The sequence below is a fragment of the Bubalus kerabau genome, chromosome 3 (assembly GCF_029407905.1).
Source record: "Bubalus kerabau isolate K-KA32 ecotype Philippines breed swamp buffalo chromosome 3, PCC_UOA_SB_1v2, whole genome shotgun sequence".
NCBI lineage: Eukaryota > Metazoa > Chordata > Mammalia > Artiodactyla > Bovidae > Bubalus > Bubalus kerabau.
The window spans coordinates 47,378,825-47,402,331 of record NC_073626.1 but is presented as its reverse complement, the minus strand read 5'-3'; the positions used below and the strand labels follow the sequence as shown (position 1 = coordinate 47,402,331).

Below are 23,507 nucleotides of genomic sequence, written 5' to 3'. Positions count from 1 at the left end.
ATGCTGGCAACCTGGCCTTTTGTATTTAAGCGATACTTAACTTTTAAACACTTAACAGATTTTAACCAGCATTAGAGCATATATGGCCCTGGGAAAACAAGTGACCCTCTGGGGTCACCTTAGTTTTATTAACTACAACCTCATGGAAACTAGGCTTGTGGCATGCTTCTGTAAACATAGATAACCAGATGCCCCAACTTATTACTGCTCCCTCATCACTGCTGATGTTTTCAATGTTCTATTGGAATATTGCTTCAAACAGATTAGACAGACATCTTTTATTTGCAATAATGGATTCTGAACATGTTTACTTCTCAGCAAAGTAATTGGAAATCGTAAAAAATGAAGCTCAGGAAAGCCAGCTTTCAAATTCTTTTGTTGACCATTATTCATTTATTGATTTGTTCGGCACAAAATCTTCTAGTGCCTATCCAGGCAAGACAAAGTGTTGGGAACTTCCTGGCAGTCCTGTGGTTAAAACTACAGACTTCCAATGCAGGGGCCAAGGGTTTGGTCCCTACTTGGGGAACTAAGATCCCACACGTTGTGTGACACAGCCAAAAAGTAAAAATAAATAAAGGCAAAGTGTTAAGGAGACTATGAACTGGGAGATAGACATTTGTAGTTACTTTAGAAGGAATAAAATGCCTTAAATCCTAAAAATAGTAATACAATAAAGACACTACAGGAAAATGTGAGAGAGGTGGTTAAGTCCAAATGGAGCCAAAAGCACCATGGCCCAGGTGACTTTTTGGGCTCCGTCACTTGGCTAAGATTTCAAGAAATGAAGATGAGGAGGGAGTGGAGTTGGTGTAAGGAAGGAGGAGTGAGTTAGTTCCTGGATGAAGAAACAGTGTGAGTAAATCCATAGAAAGGCAAAATGGCATGGTATCCTTCAGAAAAACCAGATGTCCAGACTAGGCTAGAACAGCTTTCATGTATTTCTATGGTTGCGAGTGCTGTTATTTTATGAAAGTGACTGGGAGATCAGTTATGGACAAGCCATGACATTTATGTATATATTCTTGTAGCTTGACCACAAGTCATTGAAGAACTAGACTTGCTGCTTTAATCAATCAAGTAACACTTTCATGATTACATATTTGAATATCTGTTTCATAAGATCATAGATGTGTATTTCTGGCTCACAGTGGTACCCTCGGTATTTGGTACCATGCAGGTTGTAGGTATTAAAAACATGTTCTGAATGATCACTGAATGAATTTGTGAAGTAAAAGATTCTTGCAGACCACCTGTCCTTGAACATGTTATTCTTTTTAAGTTGAAGTATAGTGGATTTACAATGTGTTTGTTTCTGGTGTGCAGTAAATTGTTTCAGTTATATAAATATACTTTTTCATTTTCTTTTCCATTTTGATTTATTACATGATATTGAATATAGTTCCCTGTGCTATATAATAGGGCCTTGGTGTTTATCTATTTTACATATATGAACATGTTACTCTTAAGAAGAAATTCCAAACTATACATTTGGGTTGATTATTAACCAAACAATTTTGGTTTAACATAGGAGAACTTTATACCACAAACCACAGTACAGTAGTTAAAATTGCTTCAATCTTAAAGTGAGGAGGAAATCACTGATACGGATTGTTAAATTTTGTTTATCCTGCTTTCACAAAGAAAAAACAGCTAAGAAGCCTAAATATATTTTGGAAATCAAAAGACTGTTGAAATCAAAAGTAACATCATGATTCCTCAGAGGACATGTGGAAAGTATGTCAGTTTGTAAAATATTCTTTTTAGTAATTTGATAAATGAACTGCCATGGATTTGGCAGGAGAGTTTAAGGATATTCTATTGATTTTTTTCAGGCAGAATAGAAAATTCTCTGAGTTCCATATGTCTGTTTCAGCTAAATAAAGCAAACTTATGAGCAAGCAAATGGAAAAGAAACATTGCTACTTCTTAACAGCAAAATTTAGAAATTCCATACAAGTGGTTGTACCAATTGTGCTAAATCAGTTTCAGAATTCTCGAACCCTCTCTCATAGTCGTCAATAACCTGGTAAAATAGTTACTCTGTCTTTTTTTTTTTTTTTTTTTAAGCAGGAAATGATTAGGTTTAGATCTATCTTAAAATTTAAGATTTTCAGTTCCCTGATTTATAAAGATACATTAATTACATGCCTTGTTAGATCTTTATTAAAATTGCTAGTAAATCTGCAGTAATTACGACCCTTTACATATATAAACATGCACACACTCACACACACATGCAAACACATGGACAAATGTGTATGTACACAGAGTTTATTATCCAGAGAGCAATTTACTCTAGATTTTAAGACTTGGGTTTTCTCGGCAAACACTATAATTTTCCATTGTTTGATGCTTTATATAGTTTAAACCTTCCAAGTAAATTAATTTTTTTTTCAAATTTGGGTTTATAGAATAATTTAAAGATGGAAAACAAAGATAGTATTTTGGGGACCATTAGAATGTATTTTTAAAAACCCTGTGTTTTCAGACGTTTTAGGTTTGGCAATACTCAGGGTAAATTTTGCCAATGACTTTTTCCTTTCTATTCAAACCCACTTATATGTCAAGGAAAATTCAATCCTTATGTTTCTGATTCATTTGTATTCAAGTCATCAAAATGTTGTTCTGTCAGAGTATTGTTTAATGTCCAAGAAACAGTATAAGGTTCTTTAAAAAAAAATAAGACTCTAAAATCCATTTTTCTTTGAACAAAGTTTGTGGCATAATTTCCAAGTGTATCAAGGTAAAAAATCAGATTTTAAGTCCGGGATTTCAAAGTTTTAGTAAATTTTGTAGCCAAATCAAGGGCAAGAAAATTTCGGAGGTATGAAACTATCAAATTAGATTCATTATAATGTTTAATATAATATAAATAAATTTATGGGTTTTGTTATGATAACTTAGATTTTAAGGTTTTGATACTTAATTTAAGTAAGGAGTATAAACAAAGTGGAGAGCTCCATTCTGGAAAAACAAATTCTAGGAAGAAATCATTAGGAAAACTAGATTAAAATTTTGGCTTTGACAGAATAGTTTACATTTTAGCCATAGCATTAGCTAAATGAGTAAAATGGTAACACCTTTCAAGAATGTTGCACAATTATATTAGACAATAGTACCTGAGACATGGTAGGACAAGAATAAAATCTCTGGGTTGAATTGGATGAGAAAATACACAAAGACTTACTCCACATGACACTCCTTTAATTTAGGGTCAGTGCTTTTATTGTGGAGATTTTACAGATGATTTAATAGGGTTTCAGATGAATTCACAAATGATAGTCCACTGGAGACAGGCCGCATTGCAGGAGGATTCTTTGCCGTCTGAGCCACAAGGGAAGCCCCAAGATTAATGACATATGTTCTTAAATCTTGAGTTGGAAGCATAGTGTATTAGGTGCACGTCTAATAACTTCGGTTAACATAATGATTATTGGTAGGAAGCTTTTAAGTACATTCGGATCTAGGGTATGAAGCCAATAGAAATGAAAATTCAGTGATATGTGCCATGATCAATTGAATGCTTATATTGGCTAGGTCTTCATAGGCATCAGAAAATATCAAGTTATTAATACTTAATATGATTGCTTTAAGACTCAACCATTTTATTCTTAAGAAAAAATAATATGGTTATTTGGGAAATAACTAGTTACATCAATGAATATAAGGGAAACAACTGTTGTTATAGGGGAATGTGTATTGTACAAGCATAATTGATTAAAGGCTGAAAAGGCTGAACTATATAACTATAAGAGAAAAATTTCAACCCAGAGATACATCAGTGTAAATTACTATCATTTGGCTTCATAAACTCTTCATAAAACTATTAACAAACCTTGCACATCAATATGGCTTCTTTCAAAGACAGTTGAATTACAAGCAGTATTTTAATAGAACACGTGATTAAAACACACTGATTGTCTTTGTTGAAGAGTTGGGTCCAAGAGCTCCTAATGTGTTAAGATTTTTAGCAAATTGTATAAAATCCCCACTACATAAATAATATTTTCCATTAAGAAAATCAGAAAACTGAAGATACTCTATGCATTGATTGGAAAAACATCATAGAAGACCTCTCTGAAAGTCAAGAAAATGAACTCTTAAAATTATTGCTTTCTCAGATTATAACCCATATTGGTTAGCAGCTGTATTTCCCATACATTATAAAGGGGTAAAGTTATATGGCTTTTAAATTTTTTTTTCTGCTTACTGTGTGCTCAGTCTTGTTTGACTGTTTGCAACCGCACAGAGTTGGACACGACTGAAGCGACGCAGCAGCAGCAGCAGCAACCCCATGAAGAGAGCACATGCCTGCCAGGCTCCTCTGTGCTTGGGATTTCCCAGGCAAGAACACTGGAGTGCGTTGCTGTTTCCCTCTGCAGGGGACCTTCCTGACCCAGGGATCAAACCTGTGTCTCTTCCCTCTCTTGTGCTACCTAGGAAGACTATTTTTCCTGCTTGTTGGTACACAAAAATTCCTCTATTCCATATAGAGAAGGCTGAGTGTCGAAGAATTGATGCTTTCAAACTGTGGTTTTGGAGAAGACTCTTGAGGGTCCCTTGGACAGCAAGGAGATTCAACCAGTCAATCCTAAAGGATATTAACCCTGAATATTCATTGGAAGGACTGATGCTGACATTGAAGCTTCAATACTTGGGCCACCTGACGTGCAGAGCCGATTCACCGGAAAAGACCCTGATGCTGGGAAAGATTGAGGGCAAGAGGAGAAGGGAGTGACAAAGGATAAAATGGTTGGATGGCATCACTGACTCAATGGATATGAGTTTGAGCAAACTCCAGGAGATAGTAAAGGACAGGGATACTCCATGAAGGACACTACATGGCTTGCTGTAGTTCATGGAGTCGCAGATAGTCAAACATGACTTGGCGACTGAACAGCACCAGAGCTTTTCTAAAAGCACCAACAATTTAATCCTTTTGTATTTTCACCAACATAATTATTCAAACTATAAAAAAGATCTTGCTGCTGCTGCTGCTGCTGCTAAGTCACTTCAGTCATGTCCGACTCTGTGTGACCCCAGAGACGGAATCCCCATCCCTGGGATTCTCCAGGCAAGAACACTGGAGTGGGTTGCCATTTCCTTCTCTAATGCATGAAAGTGAAAAGTGAAAGGGAAAAAGTGAAATGCATGAAAGTGAAAAGTGAAAGGGAAAGTCGTGTCCGACTCTTCGCGACCCCATGGACTGCAGCCTACCAGGCTCCTCCGTCCATGGGATTTGCCAGGCAAGAGTACTGGAGTGGGGTGCCATTGCCTTCTCCTAAAAAGATCTTGAGTTAATGCAATTAAATTGAAAGTGCATATTTTTAAAACTTTTATTACCCAAGTGTTTGCCATGCTCTCTACTCTTCACTTGTGGGAATTTTAGGGTTCATTCCTGGAAATTGATAGCTGCCACACTTACATTAATAAGAAATGGGATTCCATTTTGTTTCTCCAAAAATATGAATGGGTTGCTTATTTCTATTGTCACTTCTTAGGTGCAGAGTAATTTAACATATTGATAAATTCTTCTTTTCCAAAATTGCAATATTTGTGAGGTCTTATCAATGTGTTATCTTAAAAATTAGATTTTTCAAAAATTCCATGATATATTTTGAATTAAAGAATATATACTCCTAATTAGAAAAATCTATTCTAGAATCTAAAGTTTTCACATTGCTATACATTAACCAAATATGAGAGTTACTCACTTTGGCATTCTTTTCCTTTTATTAAATGTGAACGTGTCTGTCTGAGAGAGATGTGGAGTTCTAAATGTGATATCTGCTTAAAGTTAGTAAGTCCTGGAATCTGTTTCTTTTCAATGCAAGTATCTGATTAAATAAGTTTGCTGAGTTATCCCTGGATTCCCTAACACAATCTTTTTTACTTCAGGGGGAAATTTTCCAAATTAAGCCCCTGTGTTGTCAATGACTATCTATCTGTGTTAAGGGTCAGATGATCTATATGGCTGCTTAATCTGAATATCAGCTGACATGGTGCTAATAAGTAGCAGAAGAAATTCAGAGATCAAGTGTGATATTTTTCTTTTTGTCCTGCTGTTTTGACTACAGTTTCTCATTATTATGCATCTCACTTCAGAAAGTTGAGGTATGTCCCCTTATCAGAAGATCTCTTAAACATTTTGAGATTTGATAATAGCTTTTCCCTTATCTGAACTTGATGTTTTAAAGCAATTAAGTCATTTTTGTTCATAAAACCATATGCTTCCCTGCTGCTGCATTTATGGTGATGACAATTGGTTTCAAATAAATAAATGAGGGTCTCTACTTCCAAGAAAATGTAAAAATCACGTATCTTGCTAAATGTTCTAGTAGGAAAAAGGAACATATAGTCCTATGATTTGTTTTCAGTAAATATTACTATAAATGAAGTGGTTCTTTATGTACTGTTTACTGTTGGGGATAACTAGAGCATACTTGCTTGACTTTAGGATGAACATTTAAGAATAAATTAGGAAGATAGTCAAGGAATGCATGTGTGTGTGCTTAGTCGCTCAGTTGTGTCTGAGTCTTTGCAACCCCATCAACTGTAGCCTGTCAGGCTCTTCTGTCCATGCGGATTCTCCAGGCAAGAGTACTGGAGTGGGTTGCCATGGCCTCCTCCAGGGGATCTTCCCAATCAAGGGATCTAACCCAGGTCTCCTGCATTGCAGGCATATTTTACCATCTGAGCCACTACGGTCAGTCAAGGAATCTTCAAAAACTTAAATGCAGTGAAGAAGTAAAATTAAAATTTCCCCTTAGTTCAGAAATTAAATCCATGTGTGAAAAAGGGCAGGTTGAAGACATTAGATTAAAAAAAGTGCCCCAAGACCTGGGTGTTAATGCTATGGAATTGTTTGTATCATGAAGGAGTGAGTTCATGTGACTAGAAGAATTCAATGTTTATTTGACCTTTGTCTAGGGATTATTATATCTCCTGAGAAAATTTCTCAGATAACTGCAATTTATAAGCATATATTTATACTTTTAGCATGATACATATTTAAATATTATATTCAGAGGGGGTACAGTGAATTCAAAACAAAACTCAAGATATTATATAAAATCAGAGATGGAGAAATAGGTAAAGGGAAATAAATGTTAGATATCCGATGAACTTTCTTTTGGGGTAAATGTGTGTGTGTAGGCAAAGAGGTGAAATACTTAGGCATAAACAGATTCCCAACTAATCATGTGAAGGACCAGATAAGCTCACAGTTGAAAATCTGTAATTATTAAGGTATCTAGAGAGCTCTTATTACAGCATTTAGTAGGATTATATTTTTTCTTTTCTTTAAGTGCCACAATGGAAACCTAAATTTCTCTAAAACATTTTAAAATGTCTTCTATTTCTATAAATTTTAAAAACATTAAAGCATAAATAAATCTATGGCAATATGTCATTTTTCAATTTTTTTTTTTTTTATGAATCAAGCCAAAGCAAGATTTAGAAGATAGCTAAACAAAACAACTGCCTAGGTCAATTTATGTGAATGATTTAAAAGAGTTTCCATTGAGAAGAATTTTTTTCTGTATCTTTATGGTAAAAATGACTAGATTTCTACTAAAAATAAATATGACATAGATTTCCTTTGGGGTTTAAGATCAGTATTTGTTAATTTTCCAAACCCATGTAAGCTGTGACCTATGGATTTTCTAACTTGTGTTATGTCTTAAAGCACATCAGAGAACATAAATCTTTCCTGGCTTTAGATTTTTGCTCTTTTCCCACTGCATAAAAATGAGCAAAGTCTTCAATATGCCTTTCATGGCTAGAGTAACTAAACAGAAACATTGAGGCACTGTTCAATTTCTACCTTGTTCAACCTAACATCTTATTAATTCTCCTCTTAGTCATATACTATTTTTATAAACTATACTTTATGTATTTTCAAATTGACTCAACCTAGTAAAACATTTTCTGTCTATACAAAGAACTGCTTTTTAATAATCTGATTTTGTCAGTATGTTTAATAATTCCATACTAATATTTTGTATTTTTTTAGTTTTCATGATCAATTCAGGTTTTATTTCCTAGGCATATCTGTAGCTCATATAAAATAAGCATGCAAACCTTGTATTTGCAATGGTGGTCAACCAACATAATATTAATAACTTATGGAAACTAACATTTCCTGAGAAGGTGCTAGATGTCAGCCATTTGGTGAGATTTTTAAATGGAATGTCTGCTTTATTTTCACTATTTTCTCATTTTGAACATGAGGCAACAGTCTTACAAAGCTCAAGAACCTTGCCCATGAATCTAAAAATGATTTGTCTTCCAAGTCAGATCTTACATATACTATGACTCTCACAAATGAGATGAATTTTATATAAATTCCAAACTGAAAAACAATGCATTTTTATAATTTCCAAACAGAACAGTGGATTAATCATGCTTGTTATGGAGCAAAATTGAGCTTTATGTTGGATTGTTGGGAATTGTCTTTGGGTTTTATATTTTCTGCCTGGAATCTAACTGTGATCTGACCGACAAAAGATAACTGCATTTTGGGCCAGTTTTTTGTTTTTTAAAATCTATCTACTTCAATATTTCTTATAGCTCCATGCACAGTTACTGTTAACTTGATAATTTGTAGACTGAAAAGAAGAAACTGTAACTTTTTCTGCCAGTGATCAGCTTCAACATGTAATTAAATTTAGTCAAATTTCATTTCTTTATTTTGATAACAGACGTCTCCGTTTCTTTGTGCCCTGGGTTGCTCACTAATGTATTTTTCTAGGTTCTCCCTCCCACCCCTCGTTTCCTCTCCTTCTGTTTTTGTACCCTTAGTCCAAACTTCCCATCATGGAATCCTCAGGTCTGCTCTCCCGTCATCCTTTATTAAGTCTCAACTGGTACCCAAGTTTGTAGTTTCAATCACGGTGCAGCGAACTCACTTGAGGTGAGTCAAACATGCAGTTCCCACAGTTTATTGATTATTTGCAAAATTTCAGTATGAAATTCGTCCTGTGTCTTACCTCACCAATTCTCTTCCCAGCATCTAGGCTGATGGTGACCTGTTATTATGCCAGCCCTAAAGAGTATTCCCTGAATTGTGTTTTGGGGAGCAACAAATTGGGATAAAATTTTCCTCCAAAATTGAAAAGACAAAGTATCTGGCAATGAATCACATTTTTAATTTGTCAATGTGCTTAGCTTTGCCTTCGAATTTTTTCCCCTATGAGCAGAGTTACATTGGGTTAGCCATAAAAGCTTTGCTAAAAACATCATATTTTGAACAAAATTGTTTCAATGTAAATTACACATCCCTTAGTTCTTTTGGATATAACAACTCATGCTGATGGTTTCTTTTTAAATATCTATTTTGCTATCTCTATCATTATATTTTTCTTTAGTTGGTATCTGAAATGAGCCTCCATAGCCTAGTTGAGTTTTGTATAATGATCAGTAGAGGGAAAATAACTTTTCTTTAAAAATAGATTTGACTATAGTATATATTCAGTAATAAATTGAAAATCTTGAGTGTGGTGTTTTATGTCCACTATGTATATAGTGTTTTAAAACCAAAATTTAAATCAACTTATTTGTTTTAATTTATAGTATGTTTATATTTGAATAAGAGCCACTTGGTAAACATCATTTACTTATCCAAATTTTAGCATCACAACTCAGAAACACACATGAAAAATAGTTTTGGAACCAAACAGGAGTTCGTGCTGCTTCACTACCTGGTGAAAGAGGTATTTTACCATTTTTTAGATTTCCCTTAATGAAAAGGGAAATGGAAGTGTTTGGTGACATCTGTATTCCTGTTTTTGATTTTCCCTAATTCAAAACAGTAACTATGGAGCACCCATCTTGCCAAACAAATGCCAAGGTCAGGAACATACTCCAGTTTTTCTAGGCTCTGACTCTTCTTTGACTGATGATCTGAAGGGTAAATATTTTCGTGGTAATATTTCATTTAGGGGCATGAAGAATATGAGATTACCCTATTCTCATCATACACAGAAGTTAACTCTGTCTCTTCCATTGTTCTTTCCCCTATAAGTTGAACATGGTTTAATGTATTTCTTAAAGACATATTGCAGAATAAGGGCAGTGCTGGTTTTGCATCTTGAGTATGGAGTACAGTGGGAAGAAGTTAGTTAGTTCAGACACTCAGTCATGTCCCACTCTTTGCAATCCCATGGACTGCAGCACGCGAGGCTTCCCTGTCCATCACCAACTCCTGGAGCTTACTCAAACTCATGTTCATCGAGAGATGCCATCCAGCCATTTCATTCTCTGTCATCCTCTTCTCCTCCCACCTTCAATATTTCCAAAATATTCCAATATTTCTAAATCCAGCTTGAACATCTGGAAGTTCCCGGCTCATGTACTATTGAAACTTGGCTTGGAGAATTTTGAGCATTACTTTGCTAGCGTGTGAGATGAGAGCAATTGTACAGTAGTTTGAGCATTCTTTGGCATTGCCTTTCTTTGGGATTGGAATGAAAACTGACCTTTTCCAGTCCCGTGGCCACTGCTGAGTTTTCTAAATTTGCTGGCATATTGAGTGCAGCACTTTCACAGCATCATCTTTTAGATTTGAAATAGCTCAACTGGAATTCCATCACCTCCACTAGCTTTGTTCGTAGTGATGCTTCCTAAGGCCCACTTGACTTCACATTCCAGGATGTCTGGCTCTAGGTGAGTGATCACATCATTGTGATTATCTGGGTCACGAAGATCTTTTCTATATTGTTCTTCTGTGTATTCTTGCCACCTTTTCTGAATAACTTCTGCTTCCATTAGGTCCATATCATTTCTGTCCTTTATTGTGCTCATCTTTGCCTGAAATGTTCCCTTTGGTATCTCTAATTTTCTTGAGTAGATCTCTAGTCTTTCCCATTCTATTGTTTTCCTCTATTTCTTGGCATTGATCAGTGAGGAAGGCTTTTTTACCTCCTCTGGCTATCCTTTGGAATTCTGCACTCAAATGGGTATATCTTTCCTTTTCTTCTTTGCCTTTAGCTTTTCTTCTTTTCTCAGCTCTTTGTAAGGCCTCACCAGACAACCATTTTGTCTTTTTTCATTTCTTTTCCTTGGGAATGGTCTTGATCACTGCCTCCTGTACAATGTCACAAACAGGTCCATAGTTCTCAGGCACTATATCAGATCTAATCCCTTGAATCTATTTGTCACTTCCATTGTATAATTGCAAGGGATTTAATTTAGGTCATATTTGAATGGTCTAGTGGTTTTCCTTACTTTCTTCAATTTAAGTCTGAGTTTGACAATAAAGAGTTCATGAGCTGAGGAAGAAGAGAGAGCTCTTAGTCCATGAAAGGCATTGACAGTCACTGGAGATTGGGCTAAACTTTGGCTCACTCACAGGAACAAAGGAAAATCATAACAAACCAGAGCATCCACCCACCTAAGTCAACAGTGAGTATTCTAAGTGAGGACCAAAACTTGAAATTGGAGGGAATATACTTCGATAGGAAAATTACAAGTCCCTAATCCTTGAACATGGGTTATAATTTCTCTGTAGTCAAACTTGTCAAGTTTTAATTTGAAAGGAATGGAAAAGGGTAGGGGGACCACCCGTGTTGTGGATGTAGGAAGTGTTGAGTGGTCTTCCCTCTTGATGTTGTTGCTGTTGTTCAGTTGCTAAGTTGTGTTGTTGTTGTTCAGTTGCTAAGTTGTATCTGACTCTTTGTGGTACCATGGACTTCAGCACGCCAGGCTTCCCTGTCCTCTACCTTAAACGTCACAAACCAGCAGCTAGCACAGCATCCTTGATAGATGCGGTGTAGATGTCACTGCCAGACCCAGGAGATGTTTGGATTTCCTCCAGTCTTCTCAAGGTGGGGAGCAGAGACCCAAGAGGAAGGCATTAGCCCTAAAGAATCCCTAACAAAAGGGCACTCTGTGTGCTGAAAGGAATAGAGTGGGCAGGGATGACTTAAAAACATGACCCTTCTCGGACCTTTATTTATTCCTTTAAAAAGTGTAATCATTATTTTACTAGGAAGAATACATAAGACATTGTGTGTAAAACAACTGTTAAATTGCCACATGCCAACATGGCAGCTGCTTCTTCCTTTTTAACTTTAGAAAGATTGAATCGGCTCCTGTCCTCAATTCCCAGTTTCCCTGACCGCTCTGAAAGGCTTGCCGGTTATGACCTTTGGGTATCAGCTCTATTTATGAGTGGAGGTACTCACATGATTTCTCTGGGAGGTGATAAAATGATAGAAGCATGACAGTTCAGGTGTGTTTCTGACTCGAGCGGACCAATAAGTAAACACCTGGGAAGTACCTGTTATTTTGCTTCCAGACAGCTCAGTAGGGTGCTTTTGCTCTGGGGGCCACCATGGAATCATGAGGTCTCACTTGGTCCCTTATGTGTAAGTAAGGTTCCACTTTTCTTCACTCAAAAGAATGGTTTGTGATCCAACCATCATATGTGAAGGATTAAACTAAGTCCCAAATATCTTAACTCCTTTTTTTTCTTTTTTGACAAAAAGTAGACACTTATCATGGTATATACATTAGGTATCCAGTATCAGGCCTTCACTATGTGTATTTTGGAAAGTATCTTTTACTCCTTTCACTCTCTTTTTATTAAGCGTCAAAATGATTTATTTCTCTTGCATTTTGGTAGTCCTGCACTATTCTAAGGCTTCTAGAAGTAGCTTATGATCATTTCATAGGTTCATGTATCAAATTGAAAGGGAAGGTCAAACATTTAATGAACTATGTTTTTCTATATGATAAAAGTTCTTTTTGCATAATCTGTCATATAAGCTGGTAAAAAAGAATGTTTCCTTTAGAGACTCATAATTTTCCCAAGTAACTGCATTAAGTTCATTGCAAAGACCACTTTCATCCACTACAGATAAAATTCAGCGTCTGAAATTAATTTCAGTGCTATGAAACAAACCCAAACGAGCTTGACGTCTAAAAGCTTTTCTTCACTGATATCTTAACACGTAGTAATATATAGTTTTAAAAAACTTTTTGGTTGATTTCTGCTGAAATCCTGCTTTCATTATAGTTTTATTGAATTCTCCTGTGATTTTAAAGGAAAGACGTGTATGTGTGTGTACACGTTTCTTATTTTAAAAAGTCACATAAGAACTGGAAAAGATACTAAAAATAATTCACTCTTCCCATGGTTTTGTGAAAAGAATGTTTCTGCTTTCTTAAAATAAATGAGACCTGTAAGACCAACTGTAACCAAGCTTTTGGGGGCGTGTGACAGATGATGTCTGTAAAACTCTTAGGGCCTCAGGGGAAAGGCTCTATATATAAAGAGAAGAGCTATTAAAAAGTAAGTGCTTATGTGAAGGTAAACTACAATTCCTAGTTTGAGATTCATATTTCCACTAGCTGAAAAGAGAGCTTCAGTAAAAAGCATTTGTGAGGCTGGTCCCGCCTGAGACGGTGAGCCGCTGTGCTTCAGACAATGTCCCTGGAAGGAGACTAATCCTTTTCCATCACTCAGTCCCACCCTAAGCACAATAAAACATTTGCGCGTTCTGGAAAGCTTCCCCCATGAGGCACAAACCTCTGGCCCTGCTCCTTTATGTTTCTCTTCCTTTCTCCCTTCTGCCCTGGCCCCCTTCCAGAAGCCTCTTGAACTGCAGGTCTCAGCTGTTTGAGTTTCCCCCTATCTTGCCTTGAGCCATGATACCCATATTTCTAACCAAGAATCCCAATTTCTTTTCTCATCTCCATGATTTTCTCAGACGGTAGATGATAACGATTCCTTCCACAAACTTTTCACAAAGAATTGAAACTCCTTAAAAAATCTTTTCCTCCTTCAAACTTCTCTATCCTTCACGTATCCCAGTCCTAGACGAAAATGAATTTCTTCCATTGCAATGTTACCAAAAACTGCAACCGCATTTCTTGTCTGCCGGTATAACTCAACCCCAGCTCATGCTGGCTCCTCAGGAGCTGGTCCCCAGCTGTCTTCTGTGGATGTCATACCTCCAATGTTATCTTTTCCTCTTTATCATCAGCCACAGAATTCTTTCCTTATTTGCACACATTATTACATTTGACCATTCTTTTCTTGTTGACACTTTTTAGTAATGAATATATATATACATATAATTGCTAATATATAATACTTAATATAAGATGAAGTAGTTATTTTTAATTTACTCTTTTAAATTTAAATATAGCAAAGGGATTGCATGAAGCACCTGGCTTGTTAAATAGTGTTAAATAGAAGCTCAGAATCACCATGAAGAATCACTAAAAATTCTAACCACCTTGCACTCTGAAGTTCAAGAATATATATAATTTGCCAATACCACATTACTAGGAGTTTTAAGTATCACTGAAATAGTTTAAAATCCCAGCTTTTCCTTGTTTTTGTTTGAGATTACAAGGCAATGTAAACCATCTTCACAACAGGAAAATTCTGAGCATGAATGTAAAATTCTATTTATGATATTTCAAATATCTGGCAATAGGTCTGTGCTTTTACTATAAAAATAGAAACTGCAAATTTTTCATCAAGTTATAACACAGTTGAAATTCATAGCTAGATTACAATTTGCTTAGTTTAAGCTTTCATTGAGTTAAAATGTATATGGAATTTAAGTAGACAAAATTCTATCTCCCCCACATTCCTTAAAATCTGATATAAAAATGATTTAGTCTATATGCCTGGTAGAGAATTCTGCACATTTTAAATCATCTGTTTCTAAAAAAGGTACAATTCCAGTATAATTTAGAGTCGGGGAACTATAATTTAAGAGCACCAAAATCAAATTTAATCACAGATTGAAACTAAGCAAAAAGCAAGAGAGTATGTGAATAAGAAACAGTGCAGTGATTTGTTTTCTGTGAACTAGCCCACAGCGGATGCTGTGAGCTCTTCTGAAGTGAAGAATAGGTAATTTGTGCACAAGTTTCATCACAGGTGTTTTGGGTTAAGCATTCAATTACTGTGGGTTTATAGGGGGAAAAAAACAAAGTGGAATTTAGGCTAACATCTTACAGTGATATCAGTGTTTGGGCTCTGATAAATCCTCAAATGAATGTTTTTCAAATTGTGTATTCTGGAGGAAACTGAATGCTCATATTTGGAACCACTTATCCTTATAACATCAACATGTCTCTAAAGAGCTGTTTTATGTCAGAGGCTCCTTTAATAACCCTGTTTCTAAAGAAATAAACATTTCAAAAGTCACATTTTCCCCAAAAAAACAGTCTGAAATACAAAACGAATCAGTTGGGGATGGATCCTTGGTTTGCCAGTGTACCTTCTCCATGATTCTAAACTTTAAATAGTTGTGTTCAGAGGCAGACATGAATACAATACTCTGACACCCAGGAACTTATATAAAGTCATACAGATCAGGGGAGCAAATTTGGAATCTTTATCTTCAGTTATGGCAAAATGTGTAGGTTAAAGCTCCAGCATCACATACTTTCCTATTGATTCTTGTGTGAAAAGAATAATTATTTCCTTAGACAATACTATCCTAACTCCATCTTTATTCATTTTGCAGTTAATAAAACTGAGAAATGTCCCAATATTCACTTCTCAAATTCTTCCTCTTCCCTTGATACTGTACAGTAATTTTGAAATGAAAGCAAGATGGCCAAAACAGGAATAGTTCTAAAAAAATTCACATGGAAAGATTTAATGGGCATTCTTTGTGCAAATGTGAAAGATGATAACTCTGGACTCCTATACTTGTCCTCATCACCCCTTTTATTTTATAATCCAAGAATTCTGTGATCCATAAACCTGGGATAATTGGGCACCATGTTCCTTTGGGTCCAGTTGCCGTCAATGAAATCACTGGAATGCTGATATATCCTTCAGAGAAGCTTTTCTATCTCCTCTCCATTTTGCGTGGGAGATTCCAACTGAATTTAAACTTGAACAAATCCCAACAATCAAGTTCTTCTCCCTCTCTTGCTCACCCTGCCCATTTCCTCTTTCCAGCGAACAAGATCAGGACATGGATGTGACATAAAGAAAGTGTCCTCCTGTTCTAGGACCATTTATTCCCATCACTTGCCCTGCCCCTCACTTTGAGACGGTTTTGGATCTACCTTAAAACCTCCAAAGCCATCAGATTGCTGCTTGGCTCCCCTCTGAACGGCTGCAACTCTCTGAAGCTGATGCTGCTATAGTAGATCATCTGAACCCACCTACATCCTGGGGCTGCCGTCTTGTACCAGTGTGGACCTACTTGGAAACCACTTTTCTAATGTAGGAAGAATCTTTGGCCATCACTTGTGTTACATCATGAACCAAATGCCAAAGTAGGGCTCCCTTGCTCTCTCAGGATTTTATAGGGACTTTGGGTAAAAATAAGTCTCTTAGATTTCCATGAATCCCCTTGGTTCTTAAGGAATTCATCATGCAAACATTGGAGCCAGGCCAGAAGGAAGACTGAGTTACAGACTCAAAATCCCTGCTTCCTCATGCTCACTGGGACATTATTCTGAATCTGTACTCTAGGGCTTCACCTTTTCCTTATAATGAGTTCTCTCCCTTTAGGTCTTTCTATTCTCTTCCACATATATGCCTGATGAATTAAGCTTACCCATCTTCTAGCTATGCCTAGACTTGTCTGAATCCTAAAATGATTAAGCGTGGATTCCAAGTTGGTGTCCCTTATCACCATTTTATTACTCTTTTTATTTCCCCAGGTCATTTTTATTTCGAGTTTATATTCTTTTATATTTTAATTTTTCAGTGATATATATATATTCTTTATATATAGTATAATGATAGTGATAGTGAAGTGAAGTCGCTCAGTCATGTCCGACTCTTTGCGACCCCATGGACTGTAGCCTACCAGGCTTCTCTGTCTATGGAATTTTCCAGGCAAGAGTACTGGAGTGGGGTGCCATTTCCTTCTCCAGAGGATCTTCCCGACCCAGGGATTGAACCCGGGTCTCCCGCATTGTAGGCAGATGCTTTACCATCTGAGCCAATACGTATGTTTACATATATATTCTTTTTCATATTCTCTTCCATCATGGTTTATCATGGGGTGTTGAGCATAGTTCCATGTGCTGTGCAGCAGGACCTTGTTTCCTATCCACGTTTTCTAATGAGAAGTCAAAAATGAGGATCAGCTTTGAAAAATAAAACCACTGTAATACACGTCTACATGTATAATGGTTTTCCTAAATCACAATGTTTCAGATAGGTTTCTTTACTGATACATTTGCAGTATCTAAATCACCCTGTATCTTAAATAGTAAAAGTCAGCATTGTTAAATAGACTTTATGAAAGATCCCCTACTTTTTTTTTTAATTTTATTTTATTTTTAAACTTTACATAATTGTATTAGTTTTGCCAAATATCAAAATGATGAAAGATCCCCTACTTTGAATACCTGCAATAGAGTCTGGATTTCTTTAGCACTTCTAAGGAGAGCGACTGTTCAGCCCTATTCAAAAGGTTCAGTCAACATCATCAGTGGAGGTGTAATGTGTCTGAAGGAGAAGGCCAAATAATGCTTCCATGGTGTGGCTCAAGATCAAGACCCACTGAGCAAGTATTAACTTATGGAATCTTAATAGTCACCTCATTGCTGAAGTGGAAAGGAAACCAAGAGGAAACTTAATAATATCAAAAGTTATTTTAAAAGGAGTTCACGTTTGTTTGAAGGGGACTTTGCCTCACACACAATGTCCCCCTTTGTAAAGACCAAGAAACCCATATTTGTCTCACACACACGCACACACACACACACGTCTTTATAGTTTTCAAAGTGTAAATCTTGAGAGCAATCTTCTTTCTCCAGAGATAAAAATCAAAATATTGAGTCTTTCAAGTAATTACAAAAGGTACCCTCTTATAAACCCAAGAAATTTGGAACTTTGAGCTCGGTGCCTGTTTAATGAGAAAAGGGTCAGTGTGTTGTAATGAATAGAAAACTGATTTTATTGTATTCCATTTGTGTATCGTGTGGCAACCTATTTCAATATTAGAAAGACCATCTATTAAAAGTGATTTCTGCAGTTATCCATGTATACAAGTAAAAAATTTCGTTCCTGTTAAATTAACACTTCATTAAAACATCAAACTCAAAGCTCAACAAATACTTTTTATGTTGTGTTCCAGGACAGAAAAAAAAGAAAAATCCAAAATTTAAAGAACAGATCGCCAGTTATTCTAGTCCATCACAGTCAAGTTTCTCAGTTCTGTTTTTCTTTTTTTCTTTTGCTGTGCTCTCTGTCACTGGAAACATCTTAAACCAATTTCAAGTGCTACACCTGAATAAACATGTTGTAAAAGTGTTTATGTATTGAGGTGGGTCAGTTCAAGGTATGGTATTTGGCTGGAACTTCTAATTTCTCTTTTTACAGCAAAAGGGCTGCCAGAAGGAGGAAGTCTGAGCTGAATTAATACATTTGTTACAGTGGAAGTAGAATGGAAACTACTCTGACCACAAATCAAACTGCCTCTTTCATTTATGCCAGTGATAGAGTTTTTCTAAGAAATATAGACTCTGGCGTGGAGCCACTGTAAGTTTGCATTTAAAAGAGAAACCCATAGGCTTATTTGTTTAAGGTTTCCTGCTCTGATTATTTTGAAGTTCTTTCTCTGCTAGGATGGAGTGGAGTGGCATTTGGGAAGGGAGCAGCTATTTTCATGTTTGTAGGAATGTAACAAGTTTTCCCAGTGAGCGATTGTTGAGGACACCAGTGCATGCTGTCTGCATTGACACACATGCATTTTTTCAACCAATATCTCCACATGTGAAGGACTTCTGTGTCCCTCGCAACAGCTGCACCACCTCACTTAACACAGTCTCGTTTTCTGACGGTAGAAGGTCCCTGCACAATACAAGTATACACAAAAGTGTTTATGCTGCCAAAATAAATTGTGTTAAGAGCAAGAGTTTATTTGCTAAAATGCCACTGATGCCATTTCAGGGACTTGATTTCTTTCTTCCAAGGTGGGTTAGGTCTTACAATGCACTGAAGCTGCTGCACAGTCTTGACTGAATAAATATTTTAAGAAAACTTGCACATCCCTCCAGGGGCAGGGCACGGCCAATCATGCACGTATTTCTAACCACATGATATATTACTCTGAAAAGATTGGTAACTTTCATATCTGGGGTAGAATTTATTTTTTGCATGAGCTTTGAGTAATTTTCAACTAAATGTACAACTTAAAGTTAAATACTTCATTCTCGCTGGGTAATTTTCATTGAATTTTTTATTGGTCAATAGTTTTCTTTATATATATGCACATATATACATAAACACACATACACATATATAATTTTCTGGGATATTTATTTTAAATGAGAAGATCATAACAAGAGTGAATTGTAAAATGTATAACAAATGCCTAACTCCTAAGGTATTTGTGAAATCAAATCAAATAATGCATGGAAACCACTAAGAAAAATGCCTATCACAGAGTCAGAAAGTATCATGGTAGATGCCAGTGGCTGCAGGTGTTGAAAGAGATGGGGAAGGGGGACGGGGACTAGTGTTTAATAGTGACGTGAGTTTCAGTTTAGGAAGGTGAAAAATTCAGGACATGGATGATGGTTGGAGTTGCACAACAGTGTGAATGTACTTAGTGCCACTGAACTGTGCAAGGTATGGTTAAAATAGTATATTTTATATTAATATTATGTGACTTTTATCACAATAAAAATATTAAAAAAAGCAAAGAATACCTAGTGTACATAGCAAGTGCTCCAAATGCATTTGATGTTGTTATAGTGACGAGTATTATTTTTGCTACTCCAATGGGAGAAGCACGTTATCAACATCTACTTCTAGTCTCTAGGGCAGCTGACTTCTCATCCACTATAGCGCAGACCCTGTGCGCACTCCTTTTCTGATAAACAACCACAACAGCAGACTCAGAAGGGTCTAGGACACAGACTGCTTTAGACTAAGCTCATCTGGAATTTTTCTCCTTTCTGAGCATTTCCAGGCTTGATTTGCATCCTCTGAAATCCTTTCAGTAAACATCATTCAAGTGTGTCCAAGCGCAGAGAAAAATTTGAAATTTTCATGTTTGCTTCAAAATCCTTTACATGGAGAAAGACCTGGTGCTTAAAATAAAGCTCCATGCCCAGCAGGGGCCTCTGGAAGGTTCTTTGAAGTGCTTTAAGTGGATCACAGCTTTGTAAAGTTTGCTGGGCACAGGCCCGAAGTGAGGAGGGGTTTATCAACCCTGGAAAGTCTCCAAAGAAGCAAGGAAAAGTAGAAACACCCAGCCAGCTATCGAGCTTTAATCACATGAAGGAAAATTATAAGGCATTTAATGCAGAAGTGCCTGTAGCTAATATTTCTGAAATCACTGGTTAACACGGACATTTCCAGGCTGATGGTGGTCAAGCCATTTAGAACGTTACCAACTTTCAGGTCTGAGAAAGAGCCCAACAGTGAAGGCCTGGGGGTGTTGTGTGGCTCAAGAGTGATACGAAATGGAAAGCCAAGAATGGATAATCGTCTGTAACAGTACATTTTCCACGTTTATGAGATTCTTTGGCCCGCAAATAAAAGGTTTTGATGGTGTTTTCAAACATTTACCTTTTTCCACGGACCCTCTGAGCTCACCCCTCAGCAGGTGAACTTCATCTCTTCTTAATAAACCCAGTGCCCCTTCCTTGGTTCCAGGTCACAGCATCAACGTAAAGTCGGCCGGCCTCGTGGGACGACATGGGCCTCAGTCAAAACAGCCGTTCATGGTGGCCTTCTTCAAGGCGAGCGAGGTACTTCTCCGATCTGTGAGAGCAGCCAACAAGAGAAAAAATCAAAACCGCAATAAATCCGGCTCTCATCAGGACTCCTCCAGAGTGTCCAGTGTTGGAGGTAAGATAAAACCAGAGCTGCAGTTCTGCACAGAGAGTTATGGGGTCGTATGTTGCAAATCAAGTAGCCACAGTAAATGTACCCTCTGGTATACCCTCATTTGCTCTATTAAATCATCCAGCCGTGTTTCTTGCATCCCCCAAATGTTTCATTAGCGAATCATTCAGCAATTCATTTTAAAGTAAGTGGGACTTACCTAAACTGCTGAAAGATGCAATTCAAATCAAGCTGGCAATAATAAAATTATTAAATGGCTACATCAACAAAAGCTAGTCCAAACTGAACTCCACAACTTGTGAGCTGACCTTTCCCAGGAATCTCACATATGGATGGGTAACAAGTAAATTCAAAATAAAAATATTCCTTTGGTACTTAAAACAGTACATGTGAATCATGAGCTTAATTTTTCTGACAAAAGAAGCAGGGTAGATTGTATGGAAATTAAGATAATATTTATATTCCCATTAATTATTTAGAGAGATGTTATGTAGATAATTTGCTTTGAGTGTGTGTATACATATACATGCTCATATGAAATCAAACAAAATGTTGTAAATGCACAGTTGATCCCACTGTGCTTGCAATTTAATCTATTAATTCATAGATAAAAAATACACTTGATCTGAACTCATGTAACTGATAAAATCTGAAGTAATTTAATTATATACTTTGTACCAATGAGTACCTTGTTTAGTTCAGTTGCAAACAAATTTTTATAAGCTGTTCTTAGATGAAAATGATGGCTATTTTATTCCTACGAATTGTCTTATCTATGAAAAATAAACCTATTTGAAGGAGAAAACTTGCCCTAGAACATCCCTAGTTAGTACAGAGTGTTTGTTCATTTGTAAAATGTGTCTTCTTCTGTGTTGATGGCCACCACATGCAGTGTGTACTTGTGAGGCACCGTGAATGAGCTGGTGAACAAAACAGATATGACCTCTGCATAGGTATTTCAGCAAATACGAATGTCTTGCTCTTCCAAAAAGATACATCCACACAGTGTTTGCCATTAATGATTATAAATGAAACAAAAATATATAGAATTTTTTTTGATCCTGGGACTCTTAGCAAAAATACGAAGTGGAATTCACTAGAACCCTCCTAGAGTGAAGGCACAGGAGAAGTGTGTTAGAGAGAAGTCTATTTTATGTATCTAGCAACAGAAGCACAGGGAAGAGTTCTATGAAGTTGCATTATAGTAAATTACATTCTACACAGAAATCATGCTTTAAAATAATTTTTCATCAAATAAGCTTCACTGTCTTTTTCACTTGAAAGTAAATGTGATATTAGTGCCTTATTACAAGGCTATTTTATAAAGATCTTCACAAGATATTTAGTTTGGCAAAAATTTTAATTGCTTAATATGAAAGATGGAGAAAAATAACTAAGAACTTTTCTTCCTTGTAAATACTAGCCTGTCAAAGTTGTATATTTTTCTTTTCATATAGAATGGTTCTGAAATGGGTTGAAATGTTTTTAATTTAATGTAGCAGATTGCATTAAGAAAAAGATTTGTTAAATCTTGAATAGAATAGTAAATAATTTTTGAGAAAATTTCAAAGGAAAAAGTCACCTGCGTATTATTAGAGCTGGTAATGACTCTGGCAGAGGCATTGCAGCAAATGAAATCATCTAAGTCTTTCTCCCTATTGGTGAAATCTATTTATCTTCCCTTCCTGACCACAGGTAACAAATGTGCTTCTATAACTAGAAATGAATAAAACACATGAAGTAGAAATCACATAACTTTTCACCAGTTTCCTAACACCATTTAGAGTACAAAATTATTCTAATATAGACCAATATTTTCTTTTTAAAAAGTGTGTCATTGGCACCCATTTCTGTGAAATATGTAGTAGGTGGTTTTGGAACATGTTCATATTTTGATAATAAGAAGAAAGAAAGTAGTTGGTCTGTGTGTATGAGACTTAACCTTTCAATAGGTAGTAATCAAGCAGACGGGAAAAATTCTCGTAGGATTTGACCCAAAAGACAGGGGTTTAATATAAACATAAAATCTGATACTTAGGAGACTTGAAATGCTAGTGAAATTTTAAAATTATCCAAGTATAAATAGCAAATGCTGTAATACTACTAGGCTTTTACATTGAAACACTGTGTGAAGATGCCGTAACTAAGAAGGGAGAAGGGAGAGATGTATTAGAAGTTTGCTTGGTTGCATTTTTTTTTTTTTTTTGCAAAACATATTCTCAAATGTTAAAAATCTCCAACAGTGCAGAACCCAGGTCATTCTTGCTGTCTTTACCTCATCCCTTTCTTCTTTCAAAGAGTCCTGTCTTCTGACTTCTTAGTGCCCCTTTATTATTCTGTGCTCCTGTGGGAGAACCTAGAACAGTGTCCAACACAAAACAGCAACTGCACCAACACGCATTCAGGAAATTAACATGGTCACTGTCTGGGAGAACTAGCTTCCTTTTTCAGCTGTGCATATATAGAACCACTGCCCCTGGACTTTCTGCCGAAACCCTCTGTCTTTGCTGCTCTTTAGGTTTTTAGCAAGAACTTTGAGCAGACACTTTGTGAGAGATGTTACTTACTTCACAATGAGCCACCACAGTTGATTTTCCTTTGAACTTGGGTTTAGGGGAAAGGAAATGTAGGCAATAGCTGAATATTAACGTTACCACCCTTTGGGTTGGAGAGGCACTAAGTTGATAAGATTTTAAAGCACCTACCAAGA

The 23,507-nt window shown here is 36.4% G+C and overlaps 1 protein-coding gene across 1 annotated transcript in view; it reads left to right on the top strand.

Annotated features, from left to right (window-relative positions):
- The window catches only part of BMP5 (bone morphogenetic protein 5), a 152,226-nt gene that overhangs the window by 110,392 nt on the left and 18,327 nt on the right, over window positions 1–23,507 (top strand). The window contains exon 4 of the mRNA XM_055571780.1: window positions 20,606–20,800. Coding sequence (XP_055427755.1) covers window positions 20,606–20,800 — 195 coding nt within the window. The remainder of the gene's footprint in view (window positions 1–20,605; window positions 20,801–23,507) is intronic.